This window comes from Aedes aegypti, chromosome 3 (assembly GCF_002204515.2).
Source record: "Aedes aegypti strain LVP_AGWG chromosome 3, AaegL5.0 Primary Assembly, whole genome shotgun sequence".
In the NCBI taxonomy this organism is placed as follows: Eukaryota; Metazoa; Arthropoda; class Insecta; order Diptera; family Culicidae; genus Aedes; species Aedes aegypti.
The window spans coordinates 299817039-299842098 of NC_035109.1; the positions used below are offsets into that span (position 1 = coordinate 299817039).

Consider the following 25060-nt stretch of genomic DNA (forward strand, 5'->3'; position numbering starts at 1 on the left):
ATCAAAATCATAGTCGCGAAAACATGTACGCCCAATGCTAAAAACACTGTAGTTGGCCGATGGACCAACAGATGGCGGTAGTGTGTAAACGTCAAACACGAATAAAAGCGACGCGAGCGCTGCGAGTGGTCGATTGACCACCTACCATATGTTCGAATCGATCGTTAAAAAGTTGGTCGATGGACACCGATGAGAGTGTGACGTCTGTTTGTCTGTGGTTTGAATTTTGACCAACTTCGAAGTTTCTATAAAAATATACTGCTTCGCGACTAAAAATGGGTGAACCAACGTGCGAAGTTCGATTTTTGACCAACTTCGTCGCGTCGCGAGTCGCTTCGCTATAGTGCGCATCTATGCCCTCCGCCGTGTGCATTATGCGCACTATTGAGAATCGACTCGCGACGCGGCGAAGTTGGTCAAAAATCAAACTTCGCACGTTGGTTCACCCATTTTTAACACATGTTTACTCAATTTTTAAATGATTTTCATTGGTTTAAGTACAAAAAACATTTTTTATGATTTTTGAGATTTTGTCACACCCCTTGGTTTAAACTCGAATTTTGGGTATATTTTGTTTTCCGTGTCCCTTCCGAAATGTCAGATAGGAACAACCCCAGTGTTAAAACTATATGCCCTGTGGCATTTTTGTCGAAAAAGTGAATGTCAAACAAGATCACAAGTGTCAAGGTTGATATTTGGAACCATTTTTAAAATTGAAGTTAAAAAATTATATAGCCGTTATTTGAGCGGGAAAACTTGCTAAAGTAGTTGCAAGAACATGCTCTTTCGTATTATTGAATAAAAACGAGAATTCATTAAACATTTTAGGACCCAATTGCTTTGGAATCTCTGCAGGAATTCCTTTGGAGGTTTTTCAAAAATTTCTTCAGAGTTCCTCATGGACTTTTTCCGGGAATTCCTTCAGACTTCCTCCGGCAATTCTCGCGTAACTTTTCAAAACGGCCTATCTAACAATTCACACATTTCGAGTAAATCGAGCTTGAAGGTTGTGAAAATATATTTTGAAACTGTATCAAAATGAAACAATTTTTCCCCACTGTGTTGCTTGTAGAGGGAAGCAGTGTAATAGAGTTCAACGTATGAAATGAAATTTTGTCAATTTATTTGGAAATTACACTGAAATCTATAAAACATCAGATAGGACGCTTTGACCAAAAATATGTACATAGGATAAATCACATAGGTCGTTCTGTTTCAACAATTCTCGGAAACTTATTCAAACAGACTCAAGTCAAAAAAGTATACAAACTTACTTTATCGATTCTACGTATTTTGCAGACGAAATTCTACACATTTTGCTCTAAACCAACTCGATTTTTCACTTTTAGAACGTTTACTTTCCGGAATTACAAAACGACGAAAGTAAGATTTTCAACTTTCGCTACCTAACCACTACTTTCGCCGCTCCACTGTATGGAGAGACAAAATGACTTAACCACGAATCAAAACAAAACACTACTTGAGCCGATTTTACACTGCTACAAAAACGTCGAAAGTAACTGAATAAATCGGCTTATCATTTTGTAATAATTTTTTTGTGGGAAATAACAGGAACTCCCTAGTTTTTGAATGCGAGCTTATTGTATGCAAAATTTAAGCAATGTACACTGCGAAAAAATGTGAAAAATGTGATTCATTTTAAAACAGTTTTAGAAGGCAGGTTGTGATTCTTCTTAATTGATTTTCTCAAAACTGTATGGAAGCTACTTACGTCGATTTGAAAAAGTAATCGAGAATTGTTACATTGGACATTCATTTCGGTCATTTTGTTTCAGTTATAGTAACATCGGACATTTTGATTTGAGCACACAACAAGCATGTTTTATTTCATTTTGTATCCACGTGCGTTGAACTAATAGAGGTAATAAACTATAGAGGAAGAATGTCGCTGGCGTCGCTGCAGGAACATCTTTTGCTGGCGGAGATAGGCGGGGCTATAAATGTCAACGCGAAAAAGTATGCAGTTTGACACTTATGTACCCGACATGTTTCTGAGCGAGAACAAAGGGAACAGCAGCGACATTCGTCCTCTATAGTTTTCTATCTCTATTGTTGAACTGCTTCAACCTTCAAGTTGAACTGCTCATTTTGTTGCGGTGTGATAATCGCAGGCACCAGCTGTGCTTTGTTTTGATTCATTTGAAGAAGGGACGAATGACCTTCGGGTTAAAGTCTCTCACGAACAACAACAATTTGATTCATTCAATGCCACGCCGTCACTTTTTCCCCTCCGTCTATGTGTCCTATGTAACAACAGAAGGAGGGGAAACGTTGAGCTGTATTTGGGACTTTTTGCTTTCTCGCTGTTTCGCTCTCAATATTCCCCCCGTTTCATTATGCCCCGTTTTTGCTGGTTTTGCCCACACTTATTCGTGTGTGAGTTACCTACTGCATGACGGGTGGTGACGACTGTGTTGCATTTGGCACCAGCCGTCGGCGCAAACAAGAAATCTCGCGAAACATTACTAAAGGACCTATGTACAAATGAGAGATTCTCTCCTCTCTCGCTCTCTTTCGATTATAACAGTGGAATACTAAAGCTTTTGGGAAGTTTTTAACTACAGATCGAAAGGCAATTTCCTTGACTAGCGTTTCATACAAAAAACGCAACAGAAGAGGTTAATGTGACTCAGTTATTGATCAAAGAGAAAGTAAACAACGAGAGCCTCTCATTTGTACATAGGTCCTTTAGTAATGTTTCGCGAGAAATAGCGGTGGAAAATGATGACGATGACGGCGCCGTCGATTGTGTTGTAGGAAACCAATGCCAAACAAATACATACAGCTTCTCCGCTCTTCGGTGAATGATTGCTCTGCAAATATATGTGCGCAAGTCGCGCATGCACGTTGCTCGTGTTGCTGCCGTGAAGCATATGTATATGCTTCATCGACCATGGATCTGAATCGGATTGATAGAATAAGATCATGATGCTAAATATCATTTCCCTACATGCACTCAATACGCTGATAACATGAGAAGAGAACTGGCAGCTGAGCGAATGCTGATCCAATCCAGCGTAAGCCTAAAACATGATTTGGCAAAAAGACCAAAATACAGTTTTGTGTACCTCGTTCTCTTTTTGTTATTTGAGCGTATTCAATACGCTTCCAATCGCAAAACGCAACATACTGTTAGCCATCTATACTTTGGTAGCGCAACTAGTCAGATGATGAGAGATTTGATTTTTCACGCATCCATCACATGCCGCTGTGGGGAAAAATGTTTTATTTTCCTGATATAAGACGGTTCACAGTGAAACAGTTAGGCGGAAAAGGTAGGAATATCCATTCTCTATGTTCTACATACGTTTGTTTTTTGTATTATTGTGCTACCTTCATAAAAATTGAGATCCGGCTGCCCGGATAAAAACGTATCATTCAGTGAATGGAATAAACCATTAATGTACAATATAACGTATTGGATACAATAAAGCGTATTGTAATTGAATGTCGAAACAATATTATTCTTGTTTGGATATACAATTCAAAAACAATATAATATATTGTAACACAACATTGTATTGTTTTTAATTGGTTTTATACCTTACAATTTTGGTCAAATTCCTATTTTCGCGTAAAACAACTGTTGCTTTTTTCTATGAAGCTTTGCTGAAAGAAATAAACAAAACAAGTTCAGAAAGCAAGAAATGTTGGGTGAAAAATATTCAAAAAGTTAAAATAAGTAATTTTTTAGAAGTCACTTGACATTAGATGTAACGACGAATGCAACCATGATACAGTTCGTTGAATTGTTTTTGTATTGTACAACAATACACGAATTGCTAATCAAGACAATACATGAACATTATATCGTATTGTATTTTCAAAATGTTTGTATGAGAAAATATCTATATTTGTATTGTTACGATACTTAACCACCCATACATTATATTGCAAAAATCTCATATACCATACAGTGAACTGTTCAAAACAATATATTGTACTGTAATTGTATTGTCATTTTACATATACTGTATTGTATTTCCAATATATTGAATGGTACTGTTGCAATACGTTATATTGTTTTTGTATTGTATTTTTTATTCGGGATGGTAGGAGCACTAGTTTGAGGTTGGAAAACCAGGATATGTGAGGTTAGTTTCACTGGAACTTTCGCCTGAGCGATTTTTGCGCTTGAATAAAACACGCTTCGGGACATTCTCCGCTGCCCCTAAAATTACCATTGAGGAGATAAATGAATTCTCTACCATTGGATCTCATTAAATTTCATACATAAGTGAAGTAAGCGGTGAAAATAAATATTTTGTTCCGAATGTTTTGAAACCATGAATGAGTTTGACATTGCTCTCGTCAACCATCATCATGACGACAGCAGCACACCCCACCGGACGAATTGTCGTATTGGGAGCGAATATTGCGAGGCAGAGCGACTCTGAAAATATCGACATTTTGTTGCGGTGTGCTAATCGGAGACACCAGATGTGCTTTGTTTTGATTCATTCAATCCCACGACGTCACTTCTTCCCCTTCGTCTATGTGTCCTATGTAACAACAGAAGGAGGGGAAACGTTGAGCTGTATGTAGGACATTTTGCTCTCTCACTGATTCTCCCTCAATTTTCCCCCGTTTTTATGACGGTTTCGCCCACATGATCATGTGTGAGTTTCCCACTGCATGAAGAGGTGGTGGTGACGGCTGTGTTGCAATCAGCACCAGTCGTCGGTTGAAACAAGAAATTGCGGTGGGGAATGATGACGATGACGATGACTTGTTGTAGGAACTCGAGAAAGGAGCCCACGCCTAACAAATACATACAGCTTCTCCTCTCTTCGGTGATTGATCGCTCTGCAAATATGTGTGAGCAAGTCGCGCATGTACGTTGCTCGTGTTGTTGCCGGGAAGCATATTTATATGCTTGATCGACCATGCATCTGAATCAGATTGATACAATGACATCATGATGCTCAATCTTGTGCTCAATATCATTCCCCTATATGCACGCAATACGCTTATAATATGAAAAGAGAAGTTGAAGCTGATCCAATCCAGCGAAACGGTAAAACATGGTTTGGCAAAAAGACCAAAATACAGTTTTGTGTAACTCATTCTCTGTTTATCACTTGAGCGTTTTCAATTTTGCGAGGCAGTGCGACTCTAAAAATATCGACTGAAATGATTGAGAAGCAGTTATTATGGCCTTCTATACATCTAAGTAGTGATTCAGACACGCTTCTACAAATCATTCTACCTTTTAAACTGCATTCCAAAGCTTTATTCAGGAATGTCCAATGTAACATTAGAATCGTGTTTATTCATAAATGTTACATAGGACATGTGGTTGGTTCTCTGATCAAAGGTCCAATGTAACAATTGATTAAAAGAGATGCAGTTTTGAACATTGGTCATTTTGTTAAGCTTTTAATAGATTGATTTGTTGTTAATATATCAGAACGAGTGTTCTAGTGTGCTGCTAAGTGGTGCAACGCAAAAGATTTGCAATGATAATCTCGATTTGTTTACATTTGTTACTTAGGACGTTTTGAAAAGTTACGCGAGAATTCTTTTGGAATTCCACCGGGATTTTTATCCGGATTTCCTCTATAGTTCCCCCTGGATTTTTTTTTCAGAATTTCTACAGCAATTTTTCAGAGTTCCTCTAGTAATTCTTTTGGAATCCTCTGAAGTTCAACTATGAATTTTGAAACAGTTACTTCTGAAATTTCTATACATTTACTCATCTAGAGTTCCTTAGGGAATTTCTCGAGAGTTTATCCAGAAATTCCTTAAGACGTCCTCTGGTGATTCCTCCAGAGTTCCTCGTGGAATTTCTTCTGTTTTTTTAAAGTTCTTCGATAAATTCCTCTGGGTTTCATCCATCCAGTCCCCGGAACTTCCTCCAGTTTTCAACTGAAAATACTGCCAAAAACTCCTCTGAACTCTGAAAACTTCTCTGGAATTCTTCCAGAATTGTAGAGCATCAATACAAAAAGCGTCAGGAGGGGGTGGGTGGATGTTCAAAATGGCCAATTTCAGCGTTATGAAATATATGAACCAGCCCTGTCTGTAGTTGGAATCAGATTGTTGTAAATTATTGCTGTCAAATGTACCAGTAATGCGATGGGGTGTACCGTAAACATAGTAAATTGGTCTAAATTTCCATGGTAGTTTTAAGAATGGAAGTAGTCAGCTAAAATAGTTATTTTTACCACACTAATACAGTGGGGATTCGCTCGTTGGGGGTCCGCTACATGGAATGACTCGATGGTTGGATGTTCGCTGGTTGGAAAATATTCCAACTAAAAAGCACTCAAATGTTAACAGAAAATGTCAAACTGACTTTGACATCTGAGTACCGTCGCATTGAAGTCTCCATATATAGAACAAATGCGTATGTATATGTGCGTTTAGTGACGATTTGCACTCCAGATGCGTTAGTGTGGAGTATTTTCACCAGCTGTCAGTCGTTCCAACTAACGGGTCGGATTCACTAGATGGAAGGCAGTCGTGTTCCAACCAGCGAATCCCCGCTGTATAGAAAATTATTACAATTTTTACAGTGTAGAATTGCTCCAGGAATCAAAGAGGAATTCCCCCGGGAGTTTCTTCAAAAATTCCTTCAGGATTCTATATAAACTGGAACCTGAGGAATCCGTCTAAAAACTTCTAATAAATTTTAGTATTCTGCTGATTCAATCCACTATTCGTTTGTTTTTGTTGATCACATTTGAAATGGATCGAAAAAAATACAATAAACGATGCATGCACGCAGCGAACTGGACTACCGAAATTCATACATTTTGCCTTATGAAAGGTGGAACGATTATCGCAATACGAACGCTTTATGTATCGTTTTAGCATCACTCCACATCAAGGCGTCGATACCCGAATAAAAAATACAATACAAAAACAATATAACGTATTGCAACAGTACCATTCAATATATTGGAAATACAATACAGTATATGTAAAATGACAATACAATTACAGTACAATATATTGTTTTGAACAGTTCACTGTATGGTATATGAGATTTTTGCAATATAATGTATGGGTGGTTAAGTATCGTAACAATACAAATATAGATATTTTCTCATACAAACATTTTGAAAATACAATACGATATAATGTTCATGTATTGTCTTGATTAGCAATTCGTGTATTGTTGTACAATACAAAAACAATTCTCGATTACTTTTTCAAATCGACGTAAGTAGCTTCCATACAGTTTTGAGAAAATCAATTAAGAAGAATCACAACCTGCCTTCTAAAACTGTTTTAAAATGAATCACATTTTTCACATTTTTTCGCAGTGTACATTGCTTAAATTTTGCATACAATAAGCTCGCATTCAAAAACTAGGGAGTTCCTGTTATTTCCCACAAAAAAATTATTACAAAATGATAAGCCGATTTATTCAGTTACTTTCGACGTTTTTGTAGCAGTGTAAAATCGGCTCAAGTAGTGTTTTGTTTTGATTCGTGGTTAAGTCATTTTGTCTCTCCATACAGTGGAGCGGCGAAAGTAGTGGTTAGGTAGCGAAAGTTGAAAATCTTACTTTCGTCGTTTTGTAATTCCGGAAAGTAAACGTTCTAAAAGTGAAAAATCGAGTTGGTTTAGAGCAAAATGTGTAGAATTTCGTCTGCAAAATACGTAGAATCGATAAAGTAAGTTTGTATACTTTTTTGACTTGAGTCTGTTTGAATAAGTTTCCGAGAATTCAACGAACTGTATCATGGTTGCATTCGTCGTTACATCTAATGTCAAGTGACTTCTAAAAAATTACTTATTTTAACTTTTTGAATATTTTTCACCCAACATTTCTTGCTTTCTGAACTTGTTTTGTTTATTTCTTTCAGCAAAGCTTCATAGAAAAAAGCAACAGTTGTTTTACGCGAAAATAGGAATTTGACCAAAATTGTAAGGTATAAAACCAATTAAAAACAATACAATGTTCTGTTACAATATATTATATTGTTTTTGAATTGTATATCCAAACAAGAATAATATTGTTTCGACATTCAATTACAATACGCTTTATTGTATCCAATACGTTATATTGTACATTAATGGTTTATTCCATTCACTGAATGATACGTTTTTATCCGGGTAGACGCGGGGTGAACGCACGAGCCTATCGATCGCTAGGTCCTTGGTTCAATTCCAGGTTGCCGGGCAAGCTATTTTTGTTTTCAAATTTCGGTTTCATAAGGCAAATTTATGAATTTCAACCCGATTCCTTGTAGCGAATTTTCATAAGGGGTTCCTATGTTAATCGATAGTCCATTTGCCTGAGTGTGGTTTATTTTTGTTTATAATTTGGGTCAAAAAAATGGACCACCGGTAAAGTTGCCCTTACGACCCTGGTTTTTCGACCGTTTTGATCTAAACCCTTTCAAAATGTTATGCTTGTTTTTCGGTGCGAAAAATATCGAACTTGGTTGCAACCACTTGCGAGTCAGCTTTTGGTGTTCATTGAGCCACTCCAACCTACTTCGAGTCGCTCGGGTTTGTGTTCATTGAGCCGAGTCCAACCAACTCCGAGTCGCTCGAAACAGGTTGGAAGCTAGAGTCCGAGCTAGTTCAACCAGCTCGCAGTAGCTCGTGTTTTTGACGTTTAAAAACGTAAACATTCAGAAAAAAAAGCAAAATTCCGAAGCGATACGGATTGTTAAGTGCGCGAATTTTTTTTTCACGTGGAATTCCGGTAAATTACTAAAAAGAGTAAAAAGAGCGTTCATTGAGAAAGCAGCTTGGAGTTGCTCGAAGTAGCTTTGACAGTTATTTGTTGACAAAAAATACGAGCTAGTACAACCAACCCCGAGCAAGTTCGATCAAAGTCATTGAACACAGCTAATCAGTTTGAACAAAATTTGGCACAGTTCAAGAACATCTGGTTAAAAACATATCACATCGCACTATAAAGGACGTGCTTTCAGTTCAATCTTAAAATACATAACAGACTTCCCGGTATTATCAAGAAACCTACGGCACCATGATTGATGTTGTTGGAATAATATTTGCCCTGCTGGTAGCAGCTGGTGGAATTTTTGGCTATGTGAAAGCAGGTAACTTTCTATATGAATGGCCTTATCAGCTGAGCCAACCGTGCTAAGACATGAATGACCACTTCACAGGATCACTGCCCTCGTTGATAGCGGGCGTATCGTTCGGCATACTGCTCGGAGTGGGGGCGTATTTCAACTCGATTCAGGAACCCATTCCATTGATTCAAATCATCTTCCTAGTGCTGCTGGGTGGCCTCATGGGATTCCGGTGGATTCGTACCGGGAACTTTATGCCACCGGGAATGATTACCGTGCTGAGTGTGGCCGTCCTGGTGTGGACCTGTGTCATCTATCGGGACCACTTGCCATTCGTGGCGAAAGCGGATGTTACCGATAATGTTCCCAAGGCCGAAACCGTTACAATGATGCAGTGAGGCAACCATAATCTCATGGAATTACGAATAAGACTAATGTGTGTAACTGTACCATAAGGATTGATTTTGTAACTATATTTACAAATAATACATCTTTTATTACTACATATTTGATAATGATACAGATACACATCTTTAAAAATGAGATTTCTTTCATTAGTCTACACTACAGTATTGTTAAGGTGACACTGGAGATCATGTTATTTTCCCTATCTTTTGTCTCACTCTAACAATTATTATAAAACTTTGCAAAAGCAAATCTCGAGTTTTAGTGAACCGATGAAGCTGAAAATTTCATGGGTTATACATTAAATATATAGAATATAGTGATAAATTTTTCCCATCGATATATAGAGTAGTACATCATAATCACCCTAACCATTTGAAGAAGCAAATCTCAAGAACCACTCCATATAACGATGCGAAAAATTTATCAATATAATTTCATATACAGTCGAAGCTTGTTATAACGACATCGCAAGGGACCGTCGTAGTAGAGAAAAGTCGTTATAGGGAATGATCATAACATGAACATTTGTTTCAAGGGACCGAAAAATGTCGCTATAGAGAGCTTTTGTCATTATAAAAGTTGTCGTTATAACGAGCTTCGACTGTATGTAGTGCACGACCCAATAAACTTTCAGCTTCATCCGTTCACTAGAACTCGAGATTTGCTTCCACAAAGTTTGATGATAATTGTTAGAGTGAGACAAAAGTTAGGGAAAATAACACGGTCTCCCGTGTCACCTTACATCCCAAGGATGGTAGGGAAAAGGGGTATATCAAAATTCAAAAATAATGATTTTAGTGACCAAATTTGAGAAAAAATACACCAAACAGTTCAAAAAAGTGCCTTTGAAACACTTTTAAAAATACATAATTGATTTTAAATCGATTTTCAATCCTTTCAAAGTTTAAAAAGATTACCGTTTTTACATGAATATTTTATATCTATAGTCCGCCCTTTTATTTGCAACAATGACCGGACATCCTTTACTGCCCCTACTCGTATAAAAGTCCCATGTTCTATGGGATTTCCTATATGAATGGGACTGTTATGCGAGTATGTGCAGTTTAGTTTGAGAAGCTAAACCAACTTATTTGATAGGATCCAGAAAATAGTGACTTTAGTGACTATTTCTGTAAAACAAGTGACGAGGTCGAAAATAGTAACCATTTAACCAAGTTACTAAAAAGTGACTTGCTATCAGCCCTATCAGTAATTATATAGATTTCTTTCTGTATTCTATAATCATGTAATGTTTCCATATTCGTACGTAAGTAAGCCGAATGTAACGGGATGATTTATTTGAAAAGATTGTTGAATCAAATACAAAGTACATACAAATTCGCAAGCGACGCTTCTAGTATCCCTTAATCATTGTAGCCAGATTCCAGTTCTGCTTCACGAAGCAGTTGGCATCCACTTGAACGCCGTCCGTCGTGCAGATGGCCTGGGAATACTTGGGATCGCTTCGGCAATCGCGATACCACAGCACTTCCATCACGCTCTTGGTCAGTTCGGAGGCCTTCTGTTTGTCCAGGCCGGCGTAAGCGGTTGGATTTTCCGAGTATTCTCGGAGCAGTGGCAGCGCCAGATGGGTGCCATAACCAGTGGCGACGACATTGCTGGTATACGCGCGGCCACGTAGGTTCACATGGCCCAGGAAGGGTTCTCCGTCCTGCATTCCTCCGACCACGATGTCCAGGTAGAGCGGCTTGAAATCGCACCGACGGTTGTACATCACACGGGTGAGCCAATTGTAAAGGGATTTGGGTTTCAACTCATTCTTATCAGCCAAGCACATGTCGTCGACCCTAGAAGAGAGATTGAGTTGGTATTAAAAATAAGTTCATAAACATAAGCAAGTATAAGTTTCTGCTATGGAATTTAAGTTCAACGGTGAAATGATTCAAAACATGTTCAGTCGCAATAAACATTATACAGGGATGGTAGCGACTGACTGTCTTAGAAATAGGAACTTTAGAGACCTCATGCCAGAAAAAGAGACTAAACAGGAACCATAAGACAGGAGTTTTCAAAAGGGTTCATCAGAAAATCCAAGCAGACTATTCTTCTAGGATATTACTGATTTTTTTTTATTCAGGAAATTTAAATTTTACTATTTTCAAGCAAGTAATTTCTTTAAAGATTCGTTCAATGCATTTTAAACCATTTTTTTCCATGGTAGCGGTTAAGCTATTTTCGACAAGCGTTCAATCAAATTGGTACGATTAGCTCAGTTATGATTGAGTTAGTTATCGCTCAACCTCTGAGCCGAACAGTCGTTTGTTCTAACGCTATTGTTTCGCTACGAGAGTCGATCGCAAGCTATCCTGATTTCGTTTCGCTATCGCCTGGCGAGTTTCGCCTTTTTTAGCTTCACGCGCGAAAACCGCGATGAGTCGGCGCGAGAACACGTTTCGAATTGATTATTCGAGTGTGCCCAAGAAACCATCTTACGAAGACCTACACCGTTTCATTGCCAATGACTTAGGTTTGAAGAAAGAAGAAGTTCTGCGCATACAATGCAGCGCTGGCTGTGCTTTTGTGAAAGTATGCAGTCTTGTGGCTCAAAAAGTGGTATCTGACCATGACAACGTACATGAAGTCATAGTAGACGACAAACCGTATAAGCTACGAATTCGTCTAGAAGACGGAGCCGTCGAAGTGAAACTTTTCGATCTTTCAGAAGACGTGTCTAAACAAAAAATCGAAGAATTCCTCAGTGCATATGGAGAAGTGTTAAAAGCCTCCGAACAGATATGGGAGAGCAAGTATGAGTTCAGTGGAGTTCCCACCGGCTTATGGGTTGTCCGAATGATGGTCAAAGTGAACATTCCTTCCTACGTAACCATCGATGGTGAAGTTACATATGTCCAATATTTTGGGCAGCATCAAACCTGCCGCCATTGCGAAGATTTTGTACACAATGGAGCATCCTGGGTGCAAAATAAGAAACTTCTTCTTCAAAAACTGTCCGCGGACAAGTCTAACAAGCAATCGTATGCGAAAGTTGCTAAACAAAAACCCTCAACCGGTGCTATTGTGCGTCCGAGATCTACAAATACAACTCCATCAGCTGTGGCTAACACATCAAGTCAATCGTCCTCCGCTTCGAATTCCAACACCACGAAATCACTGGCTCCACCGACTGCTGTAAAGCAATTGGTTGTGGAACTGCCTCCACTGCCCGTCGGCAAATTAAAAAAAAAACGACATTGCAACAACAGCCAATCGACAACGACGAAAACCTAACCAGAAGCAATCGTTCAGATGAAGAAGAAACCGATGATTCCTCGAGCTCAAAACCCCGCGGCCGTCCACCTGGTAAAAAAGCTCGCACACATGACGGAGAAGGTTCGAGAGAAAGGAAACACCGCTAATGGATCACGCCAGCTACAACATCGCCACTATTAATATAAACAACATTTCTAGCCCAACAAAAATCGATGCACTTTGGACTTTTCTTCGCACCTTGGAACTGGACATAATATTTCTTCAAGAGGTTGAAAATGACCAACTCACTTTGCCGGGCTATAATGTCATCTGCAACATCGACCACATGCGGAGAGGCACAGCAATAGCTCTTAAAGAGTATATTCAGTTCTCTAATGTGGAGAGAAGTTTAGATGGCCGACTGATAGCACTTCGCATAAATAACGTCACTCTGTGCAACGTCTACGCACACTCCGGGACAGCCTTCAGAGCTGAACGAGAGAGGTTTTTCAATAGAACGATTTCGTATTACTTACGTCACAATACTCCGAACGTTATTCTGGCCGGAGACTTCAACTGTGTCCTCCGGCAATGCGACGCAACAGGCAGCAATGATAGTCCCGCTCTCAAAAATACAACTCAACAACTGCAGCTCTGTGATGCTTGGATAAAACTATGTCCCCGCTCTAGTGGCCATACGTATGTGACAGCAAACTCTTCCTCTCGGCTCGATCGTTTCTACGTGAGTCGTGGTCTCCAACAACACCTTCGGAACTCAGCAACTCACGTTTGCTCTTTCTCCGATCACCAAGCAGTCACTCTTCGTATCTGCATCCCGTCCCTCGGCAGAGCTCCCGGACGCGGTTTCTGGACCCTCCGCCCTCATCATTGAAGAGTTGCGCTATCGCTGGCAATTCTGGACCCGGGAACGACGGAATTATGCATCCTGGATGGCATGGTGGCTTCTCTGTGCCAAACGAAAACTCAAGTCCTTCTTCCGCTGGAAATCAAAAATAGCGTACGACGAATTTCATTGCGAACATCAAAGGCTCTACAGTCAACTGCGTCGAGCATACGATGATTTCTATGGACAACCGGCACTCCTCACCACTATACACTTGTTAAAAGCACAAATGCTTGCGCTTCAGCGCAAATTCTCCAAGATGTTCACACGTATCAACGAATCGTTTATCGCCGGGGAAGACATCTCATCTTTTCATCTTGGAGAAAGAACACGTAAACGCACGACTATTACCCGGCTACAAAGCGTGGACGGCCAAATACTACACTCATCAGAAGATATAGAACAACATCTCTACCAGTACTATTCATCGCTATATACTGAAGAGGCTGTAGTTAGGAACGGCCTAAACAACTTTTTCCAAAGTGAGAGGGCAATCCCAATAAACGACGCAACAAATGAAGCCTGTATGAGTGCTATATGTACAGAAGAGATCATCACAGCAATAAAAACAAGTGCTTCGAAAAAATCGCCGGGCCCGGACGGGATCCCGAAGGAATTTTATCTGAGAACCTTTGACGTCATACACCGAAAGATCAACTTGATACTCAACGAAGCACCACAGACAAACAGACGTAACACTTAGAACAAATCTCGATCCAAATCATAGTCACGAGGACATGTACGCCCAATGCTAGAATTAGTGTATTTGGCCGACGGGCCAACAGATGGCGGTAGTGTGTAAACGTCAAACGCGAACAAAAACGATGCGAGCGCTGCGGGTGGCGGATTGGCCACCTACCATATTTTTGAATCGACCGTTAAAAAGGTGGTCGATGGACAATGATGAGAGTGTGACGTCTGTTTGTCTGTGGAAGCACTGTCCGGTCAATTCCCAGCTGAATTTGTAGATGGGGTGATCGTGCTGGTCAAGAAGAAAGGAGGAGACGAAACGGTTCGGTCGTATAGACCGATCTCACTACTGAACTTGGATTATAAACTTCTCTCTCGAATCCTAAAATCCCGATTAGAGACAATCATGAGAACTCACGATATACTCTCCAGCGCACAGAAATGTGCTAATTCTCGCGAAACATTACTAAAGGACCTATGTACAAATGAGAGGCTCTCGTTGTTTACTTTCTCTTTGATCAATAACTGAGTCACATTAACCTCTTCTGTTGCGTTTTTTGTATGAAACGCTAGTCAAGGAAATTGCCTTTCGATCTGTAGTTAAAAACTTCCCAAAAGCTTTAGTATTCCACTGTTATAATCGAAAGAGAGCGAGAGAGGAGAGAATCTCTCATTTGTACATAGGTCCTTTAGTAATGTTTCGCGAGAATTCATCACGAAATATCTTCCAAGCAACTCTTTCGTTAAAAGATCGGTTGGCTCAGGTGATAAAACGTATACAGAGAGCCAAACTAATTTCATTCGATCTCGATTCGGCCTTCGATCGAGTTCGTCGTGCCTTCTTACATCAAACCATGCACTCACTCGGATTTAACGGACACCTTGTGGATCTCCTCGCTCAAATTGCTGATCGGGCATCATCTCGACTATTGGTTAACGGCCATCTATCGCCACCCATTGATATACAACGCTCAGTGCGACAAGGCTGTCCGCTGAGCATGCATCTATTCGTTATATATCTACACCCGCTCGTGAAAGAGCTGGAGAGGATATGTGAGGAAGATCTCATCGTTGCATATGCCGACGATATAACCATCATTTGCTCGTCTACCCAGAGAGTAGAGATGTTGAGAGAAACTTTCACTCGTTTTGAGCTGGTGTCAGGAGCAAAACTGAACTGGCAAAAAACCAAAGCGATCGACATTGGTCTCATCGAAAGAGATCCCTTAGTCGTACCATGGCTACAAACGGGCAACACCATCAAAGTTCTCGGCGTGATGTTTACCAATTCTGTACGTTTGATGGTAAAACTCAACTGGGATGCAGCGATTAATAATTTTATGCATCAAATAAGATGCCACTCTATGCGATGCTTGAATTTACACCAGCGGGTAATCACCCGCAATAATCATTGCGAACATATTCATTATGTCTAAAATATGGTACCTATCTTCTCTCACCATATGCAGTACATATAGCAAAAATTACATCTACGCTAGGTAGATTTATTTGGAGTGGGATTCCCACACGCATTCCTATGACACAACTTTCACGGGACCGTAAAGACGGGGGACTGAAGCTTCAATTACCGGCTATGAAGTGTAAAGCACTTATGGTGAACCGACACGTACAAGATCTGGAATGTTTGCCGTTTTACAAAACTTTTGTTGAATCAAGTGATACAACCCAAACTATTCCAGCTGATCTGCCCGATTTGAAAGTATTATGTCAACAATATCAACAACTTCCTATACAAATTGTTCAAAATCCATCGGCCGACCAAATCCATCGCATGTACATCGACCAGACTGACAAACCTAAAGTTGAACAGGAGTATCCTGAAGTTGACTGGAGAAGGATCTGGTCAAGTCTCCACTGGCGAAGCTTCACAGCAGCAGAACGATCCAATCTATTCATGCTTGTCAACGAGAAGGGCGACTATCGAAAGCTTCTTTACACCATGCGTCGTGTGGATGGTGAAAATTGTGTGTATTGCAACGAACCAATTGAAACGCTGCAACACAAATACAGTGAGTGTCAACGAGTCAACGCAGCTTGGGAATTCCTTCAACGTAGAATAACAGCTCATCTAGGCGGATGGAGACGAATCACTTTCAATGAATTAATTCGACCATCATTAGATGGTATAGAGAGAAATCGTAGAATACATATCCTAAAACTATTCATTCATTACATCTCCTTTGTTAATAACGTTAATAATGTTGTGGATGTAAACTCTTTGGATTTCTATTTGAATGTGAATTGCTTATATGTTGTAATCAAATTTTAAACAAATCACGTCAATAAATATTTAACAAAAAAAAAAAAGTTAAATTTGTACGCTCATATGTCTCACTAAACATCGAATAACATAAGCAAATGGTCAAACTATTAATAAACTCAATCAAAATTGTTTAAGTAATTTTGGATAAACTACAGTCAACCCTCCATGAGTCGATATTGAAGGGACCATCGACTCATGGAAATATCGAGTTATGGAACAGAAAAGCTATAGAAAGTCGTTTAGAGGGACCATCATAGTAACCATGAAATTTGATTTTTAGTGTGGTTCCATGAGTCGATATCGAGTAATGGAGCATCGACTCATGGAGGTTTAACTGTAGCTTATTTGCAACAACTTTTATTCAAGCGCTTTTTTCAGAAACGTAATTTTGTCGAAAAAAAAAAGGCGAGGGAAAGAAAGGGTTACTCACAGCTCCTGTTCGGGATGAATCACTATGACCAGTTTTCTTTGACCTTTTGTGCTATACCCGTGTCCTTTGTTTGGTGAATGCAATCCTACTCCATCACAATAAAGAAATAATGAAGTAGTCGTATTTTATATAATTAACATTCTTTATCCTTGTGCAAAGAGCCTCTTTAGAAAAAGAAACCGCTATTTATACCTCTTGAAGAAAATAATTTGTCATAATCAAACTCTCAAAGGGCGCTCATTTTCCCCTTATTCATGTTCGGCCACTAAAGCTGGTTGAATGATACTGATTTTGATCATGCATCGCTACTCTAACGTATCAAAGTATTACTCCTACTTAGGGGCGATCCATTAATTACGTAAGACAATTTTCGGGGTTTTTCAACCTCCCTCCCCCCATGATATGATTTTTTGTACACGAAAATTTAAATAAATTGCATGGCGCGTAAGAAATCTCAGACTCCCCCTTCCCCCCATAAACCCTTACGTAATTAATGGACAGCCCCTTTTAAGGTGCGACAGGTTTCATCGCATCATACATTTTAGTTTCTTACCTCATTCCAGAAACAGAAGGTAGGAGCCCAAGTAACAATTTCAGTTTTACGAATTACTTCCAGGGTGCTATAAATAGACGCCCATAAAACCACGGTCAAGGTATTTTTTCCTTCATCGCATCTCCCAAAACCTCTTGCTGCAATAAAGCTGATTTTGTAGCCATAACATTTTGACTTTATATTTTGCCTCTTAAAGGTTTTAAAAACAGCCATGAGTCGAATTACAAAGTATCATCTTTTGGCAACGTTAAATGTCGCCTCTAACTATTATAAAACATTAATGAATCCACACCAAATTGCTGTTGAATTGTTACTTGGGACGTCTACTACTCCACTGATTCAGAATCGTTTACCTCGTAGATATCAAAAGATAAGTATTTGAACTCGGAAAGAACATCTCTTACAGGGTGTCGACTTTTGAAAATAAAATTCCCTGACTTTCCCTGACCAAAAACAACAAAAAAATCCAGACCACTGAGTTGGTTAATTTGAACCGAAATAAGTACGACTTGTACAAGAAAATAAATATTCGACGATTTGCATGATGTTTATGTTTTAGGTCGTATAAATGAGCTGAGCAAAAGCTTTAACTTTACTGAGTTATATGTGCCTGTCAGAAAACATTCCCGAACGTTTATTCAAGTTGTTATGATAAACCTGAGCAATTGAGATCCTATTTACTTTTCCAACTTGGAAATCAGTAAGAACAAAGATGTTCTAAGCTAGCGAACTACCTATGTAGGTGAATTCCTGCGAACAATTTCTTCGAAGAGAAGAAATTTTCTTCCATTACGCACCAGCAAGAAAATTTGCTTTTCTTCGAAGAAAATACGCGCCGGAATTCGCCTACTGATCTTATTTCACAAATTTCAGCCATAAACGACAATTTTGGACTTCTTCCTGATTATAACTTTTGTATACAAGACCCAACACTATTACGATCACCCACCATCCTTTTTATCTCAAAAATTGGATATTTCTTTTTCCAGGTTAAATTCTAGCCATTGCCAAAGAACTTTTCTTGGAGAATTGCTTCAAGGAATCCCACATAACTTTCTCAGAAAATACACTTGAAATTCTTAAGATATTTGTCCAAATATTTCCCCAATACTCCCCTCCCCTTGGTTATGCGACCTTGCCGCGATGGGAGGGCATAATCCATTAGCCCATATGATGGAAACCAAAGGCGTAACCTGTAGTGGTGGTATCACATTTTGGCATTTTTTGCTTAAAGCCGCGTCATAATTCATATGGCATAGACGCAATAATATCTCGGATGTGATCCAACGGACATTCTGCGTCATTGATAGAATTGATGCCCATTTCAAATAATTAATCTATTCGAAGTGGACATTAACAATTATCATATACGACGTAGGGAATACTTAGGAACTCTTAGGAAAATGACTAGTAGATTCACTGAGTAGAAATAAGTGGCGACAATCTTATTTTAATATGGTTTTTACATTGCCATAATAAGAAATACCGTAATCCAGGGTAACATTGATCGGGATGACTCATCACGTTAAAAGTTCAAATACAAATTTATTGATGAAACATTTTCGAATCATGAATGGTGCCTCTCTTTTGTATATTCATAAGCTAATGAAAATTAAGGTTTTTTGTAAAATTGCGTTTAGTTCATGTGAAAATATGTCAACTTTTTGAAACAATGATTTCTATCCTTTCCACTGACACTACCGAAAATTCATGTCTTACATGAGTTCTGCAGACGACGTGATCAAGAAAAATGCGGGCGTTACTAAATATGGCATCGCCGAAAACGATTCCGTTGTCAAATCTTTTATAAGTTTATTCAATTAGGCAACATTAACTAATTACTATTAGGAATGTGGAATTTCCTTAGGAAATTGCCTACTTTTAGGCGTATTCCGCGGTTCAAGGTGTTTTTATTTTTGAAATAACTCAAAAAGTAAATGACTTGTAAGAGTTTGGTTTTCATATTCGGCTTCAGGAGCCCTGGTTTGGTAAGTAACGACATTTCCAATATTACCAAACGTTGTTTACTTGGGTGATCAATGTTACCCCATATAAGCTGAATCAAAGAATCATTTAAAACATTTATTTAAACATGTTTTAATCTTTCAAAAACAAAATAAAGTATATAGTTTAGAGCGGTGGGTGCCAGTACGTGTTTTAAAAATATGAAACTTGTAACATTTGTATTGTGAAATGAAAAAATTAAGAAAAACTAAAAAAAAATGATCAATGTTACCCCGGATTACGGTACCTTTTTTTGTAACAGCGGTATAAATAATCTAATTCCAGCTTCATTTTCGCAAAATTTACAAGTAGAAAGTAGGCGTTGTGAAGCATTGCATTTGCCACCGAAAGGTGAATCTTGTAGGAGACTGTAATAGAAGCCTAAGGTAACTTTACTCTTCAATATTCACTATAAAAATGACTATGGAAAGTAAGACGCTGAGATCGATCATTAGGGTACACTTGCTAGTTTCGAAAAATTGTTGAACAGACAAGGAAAGCGACTTTTTTCTTTAAGGATATATGAACGTAATGACCAATAAATACTTTTAACAACAAAAAATGAAATTAACTAGAACTACTACTAAACAGCCTAATTTTGTTAAGACTTGACGACACTTGACATTTAAGACTCTAATCTTACGTAAAAGACAATAGTAATCAGAATAGCACTTGATTGACAAATTATTCAAAACCATTTCGACTAGACAGTATTAGTAATGCACTACTATTCCAAACAAATTCTACACTACTATTTCAAACAAATTCTAATGGAGCTGCTTATTTTCATAATGCTTCTTTTCTCAGAAGCAAGGGAATGTGGGTACTTTTCAAAAACTACCACGTCACAATACTAATAAAAAACAGTGTTCATGTGGGCGCCATTGCCTAGTCCGTCTGAGTATTGGTCCTGGTAGAGGGGAAACTTGGCAAAAGCCAGACCGAGGGTTCAGCCTTGACAAGTTAAGCTGTCAGGCAGCTCCAACTGAATACCATACAAAAAAAAAAAAATTTCCCCAATACTTCTCGATGAACTATTCTAAGAATTCCTCTAAAAGCTCCTTATTTCCAAGATTCTCTAAAAATTGTTAGAGAATTCCTCTTAGTCTTGGAAAGCTCCTGATGAAAATCCTGAAGAAATGCATTATTATCAGAATAAACTGTTTTCAGAAACAACATGAAAAAAGAAATCAGGAAATATCCTATATCTTTAAATACGTATTTTCGACAAAATTTTAGATTTAGTTTCTCATGATTTAATTTTACATCAAATATAACTAGAGTGGAGCTGTCCAAAACATTCAACGAAAAAAACCACCACCAAAAGCACAAATCTTAAAAACTAAACAGTGTTCAGACCTGAAAAATGATCGATTGATCATCTCCAACTTGTAACCTATCAATCTTTTATATTTTTTGATTCACCAGATGTGCTCTTTAAATTTTGAGACACGGCATCTATTCATCTTCACTAAAATACGAGAATCCTTATTGGTTTATCTCTATACAAACTTGTAAAGATTGGCATGAACTCCATTTTTTTTAGATATTGAGCAAAATGCGCGGAACTAGCAATGATCAAGGAAACTTTAGAACAAAATATGTTCAAAGCAATCCACGCCAACTTAGAAGAAGTTGTTCAGATAGCATTGTTGATGTTGCAAGATTGATTACCCATTTTTTCATATATCTTATTGATTGTAAACATCATGATTATTAACTATAGTGTTGCTGACTTAGACTGATCGATAACTTTGCAGACAGTCAACTCGTTTGATGTTGTAATATTGATATTTTTTTCCCTGACCTCAAGTGAAATTCCCAGACTTTCCAGATCGAAAATTGAATTCCCTGACTTTCTAGGTTTTTCCAGGTAGCCGAAACCCTGCTTTTAAAACGAAACCAACCTCAGATGCTGATTGAGTCATTTTTTCACTTCGACTTCCTCATCATCTAGGACGAATAGGTGGGTCTTGGTGGCTTGTTGCTATCTTAATACTCTTCCGACCGTAACGTAAGTATTAAAAAGAATAGCTATAACAATAGGACAAGAAAGGGTTAATATTTTAACCAGTAATTTTACTAAGGATACTTTCAGAAAATCCTGCGTGTGCTAGAATAAGGGCATAAAAAACATTATCATTTTCTCATAAACGAAACTCTCTGCTGCGCAGCGTTGATAGACTCACACTCAAATTTCAATCAATACGCTCTCCCGTGAGAGTAAACTCGTTAGAGATCTGCTTCGCAAATCTCACGCTTGAGATTTTAACGCAAAATCACTCAATCAACTCAAACCGTAAAAATGATTCAGTCGCAAAACCCGTCAAAAACTCGTGAAACCCGAATGTTGTTGTTTACGTTAGAAAGGATTACTACAATTTTACCAGACTAACAAGAAATTATTGCCGTGTGTAAACTGTGGAAATAAGAGACAATGAGTAAAAAAGGTGAGCCAACTCATCCATGATTTTTTGACTGCTGAGTTGCGTGATTGACATCTCACGCATGAAAAATCTCAAACGTGAGTTATGAGAAATTGAGGTTTTCACAACACTGCGAATTAATTTGAAAAGAAGCAAAATTGTTACGTTAGCATGTTTCTAGGTACTTGAGGACACAAGATTGTTGTAGAGAAATCGATCAGCACACGTTTGAAATACTCAAGAGCTTCTTCCTAAGATTTCTTCAGGAATTTCTCCAGATTTTTTTTGAAATTTTTTTCAAGGATGTCCTCAAAGAAATGATCCAAAAAATCTTCCAGGGAATTGCCAAGATAACATTGGGGAAATTTCTGAAGAAATCCAGGAGGTATTTCTTAAGGAAATTCCAAAGTAATTAAAAATCTGTAGAAATTCTTGATAAGCTTCTGCAAGGATTTCTGAAAGAAATGTTGGCCTCTGGGGATGTCTGAGGGAACTTTCTACATAAATTGCCTCTTTTTCCTGTTCTAGGCATGAGCATGACATTCCCTCTGGAACAGAACCTGCTTTTCGGACTAGTGCTTTAATCCCATCCCGCCCACTTTTGTCGCCAATTTTGCTTTAAACAGAAAGAAATGCTTCGAAAAAAAATTACAGGAACAAAAGTTGTTAAAATACTAAATGTATCGAAATTGTAGTATTTTTTTTGGCAATGAATCAATGTTGATTTGTTTATTTATCAACTTTAATGAGTACTCATTTCAATAACAAGTTTATAATATTGATCTATAAATTGGTTTATCGAATCGTGATGCTGCTCTGCAGACACTATGAGCGGTGAAGGATAAAAGCACAGTTATTATTGCTTGTGGAAAAATGATTGGGGAAATAAGTGGAATAATTTCTGTAATCTTTGCTGATGTGTAATCCAAATCGACATAGATATTTCATAAGGGTTTATCTTCATTCATCGACTTCTCTTCATCTTTATTGCTCTTTGCAAGAAAATTGATTCACATTTCGTAACATGTTTTCGTGCTGTAGGTTCTTGTCTTGGTATGTCTGGCTTCACGAACTATAAGTATTACAGATCTATTGAATTTGGCGAACTAATATGTGAATGAGAGGATCGATGAATAGAAATTCCTTAAGGTTTTCAAATTTTCAAGAGCACAAGACTTGAGAACTAAACAGCGCTCCGCGTTGAAAATGTATCCCATTGATCACCAGCAAGCAAGTAATTTGATTGATTTTCAATGCGATCTGTTGTCAGATTCTACAGTCTTGTGCTTTTGAAAATTCATTCAAAGTTTGGCTTCGTTTTATAATCACCTTAAACGAATTTATTCAAAAACTTTGGAATACGCAATCGTTGATTTTTTTGAAAAACTCCTGTAGGAATTAGAGGAAAATCTCAAAGAATACAACTAGAGAATTCGGTTGAAGAATTAATGGTAAAATCTCAGTAGAATGTTGTGCGAGAGTCCATGATTTCCAAAAAGTGGAAATTTAGCGTGACATAATTTGTGTACCATCCCCTAGAAGAGTACTCATTTTTAACACCCACATCCCCCGTTATTATAACGCTTTTTATATGAATATTCTCCGAATTTTATTTGAGCTGTAACATTTAGAGGACTACCAGGACTACCATTATAATCGACAAATTACCCCATACTTACACTTTCTGATCGATGTGACGCTTAATGTACTGGAAATCGGCAAAATCGCCACCAATCCCGATGATGGTTTTGTCGTTGATTTTGTAAACCCGATCAACGTCGTGAAAGCGAGCCAGCGATCCATACGAAACCAACTTATCGGCAGCAATAACCACACCGTTGGCAAATTTCAGTCCCACCACGGAGGTTCCCGTCGTGACCGGAGTGCTACAGTAAAAGAAGAATATTGTTATATTAGGATTACCTATGACTTGCGGAACTCCAATCGTAGATCAATTTGAGGTTATACCAAAAATCATTGGAAGATTGTGTTCGATTCCTCCTGTATGAAACCACCCCCGAGGGGTACTTACTAGGACCGCTGAGTCCCATACTCGCCGGGAGTTTCCGAACGAGCCGAAACGGCACCATTGCCGGCCTGGAATCCGGGAAAATTATAGAATGCTCCGGGGCTCGGTCCGTTGCTCCAGAACGGTCCGGCATTAACCGCTGACATTGGGTACATGATTTCTGATACAGGAAACTCAACTATTCACGCAACAATTAACGTTTTCTTCTATGCACTAACTGTTTGTTTTATCGTAAAAAATTCCAAATTTATTTCTGCTAAACTCTGCAGCCAAGCAAAAATGGATGAGTTTACAAATTTTGTTGACGGCGTTTGACAGTTCGGAGTGTGTGCTTTTAGAACATTTTAGTACAGGATCGGATTATGCCGACAATTCGCCCCACACGGAAATGTAACTCTACACGCAGAAAATGTGAAACCCATATTTTAGTTGTTTTTTTTTCTTTTCCTATTTTTCGCATAACTTAATGACACAGAGAAACAGACGTCACACTCTCATCATTGCCCATCGACCAACTTTTTAACGATCGATTCAAATATATTTTACCAAATCGTTTATTTTTAGGCTCACACGCCGTAACAAGCTTTACAGAGCCGATATTCATTTTCTATTATTCATAGAACAATTTCCCCCCTCTACAATTTTATTTTTCGATAAACATTTTGTATCATTTCTTGATACATCGATTTCCGTGCGATCCGTGTTTGGGGAACACTGATCAGAGCAAATCTTTTTTATTCCACTCTTTTGGTTAACCCGCCTCGATCGCCGTCGCTTGTTTGTAGCCCCATTGTGCTCAGTGGAAGAGTTCGATGCATTGTCATCATCAGTCCAGTCGTCGTCGTCGTCGTTGTTCTGTTGCTCTGCTTCTTCACGAACGGGAGATGGAGATTTTTGCCGATCGTTGTTTATCGGTGGGAAGTCAACTTGATCAAACAACTCGTCGGATGATTTTGATGCTGCTGATATTTGTGACGATTTTTCAGCAGGTGCGACAGTTGAATCTGGACATTTTGTGCCAGGATGATGCGGTCCTGTACATCGTTGCCATGATTTAGGCTGGTCGATGTACGAAATCATAGTGATCTCGTTTTCAATA

The 25060-nt window shown here is 38.5% G+C and overlaps 2 protein-coding genes across 2 annotated transcripts; one reads left to right on the forward strand and one right to left on the reverse strand.

Moving 5' to 3' along the window:
- Positions 1–8672: 8672 nt before the first annotated feature.
- On the forward strand, positions 8673–9566 carry LOC5568715 (transmembrane protein 14 homolog). The gene is made up of 2 exons (XM_001652492.2): positions 8673–9047; positions 9117–9566. The coding sequence occupies exons 1-2, from the start codon at positions 8975–8977 to the stop codon at positions 9419–9421; spliced, it is 378 nt and encodes a 125-aa protein (XP_001652542.1). The 5' UTR covers positions 8673–8974; the 3' UTR covers positions 9422–9566.
- A 1125-nt stretch (positions 9567–10691) lies between these two features.
- Positions 10692–24279, reverse strand: LOC5568716 (proteasome subunit beta type-4). The gene is made up of 3 exons (XM_001652493.2): positions 23965–24279; positions 23612–23818; positions 10692–11239 (listed from the first exon to the last, which is right to left on the reverse strand). The coding sequence occupies exons 1-3, from the start codon at positions 24114–24116 to the stop codon at positions 10786–10788; spliced, it is 813 nt and encodes a 270-aa protein (XP_001652543.1). The 5' UTR covers positions 24117–24279; the 3' UTR covers positions 10692–10785.
- Between the last annotated feature and the right edge of the window lie 781 nt (positions 24280–25060).

Bases quoted from the DNA above. Each gene is read 5' to 3' on its own strand.
- LOC5568715 (XM_001652492.2), top strand. From the start codon at position 8,975: ATGATTGATGTTGTTGGAATAATATTTGCCCTGCTGGTAGCAGCTGGT. The intron at 9,048-9,116 runs GTAACTTTCTAT...ACCACTTCACAG, and splicing joins TTTTGGCTATGTGAAAGCAG to GATCACTGCCCTCGTTGATA.
- LOC5568716 (XM_001652493.2), bottom strand. From the start codon at position 24,116: ATGTACCCAATGTCAGCGGTTAATGCCGGACCGTTCTGGAGCAACGGA. The intron at 23,819-23,964 runs GTAAGTACCCCT...CTTTTACTGTAG, and splicing joins TATGGGACTCAGCGGTCCTA to CACTCCGGTCACGACGGGAA. The intron at 11,240-23,611 runs GTAAGTATGGGG...TCTCTCTTCTAG, and splicing joins CGTCACATCGATCAGAAAGT to GGTCGACGACATGTGCTTGG.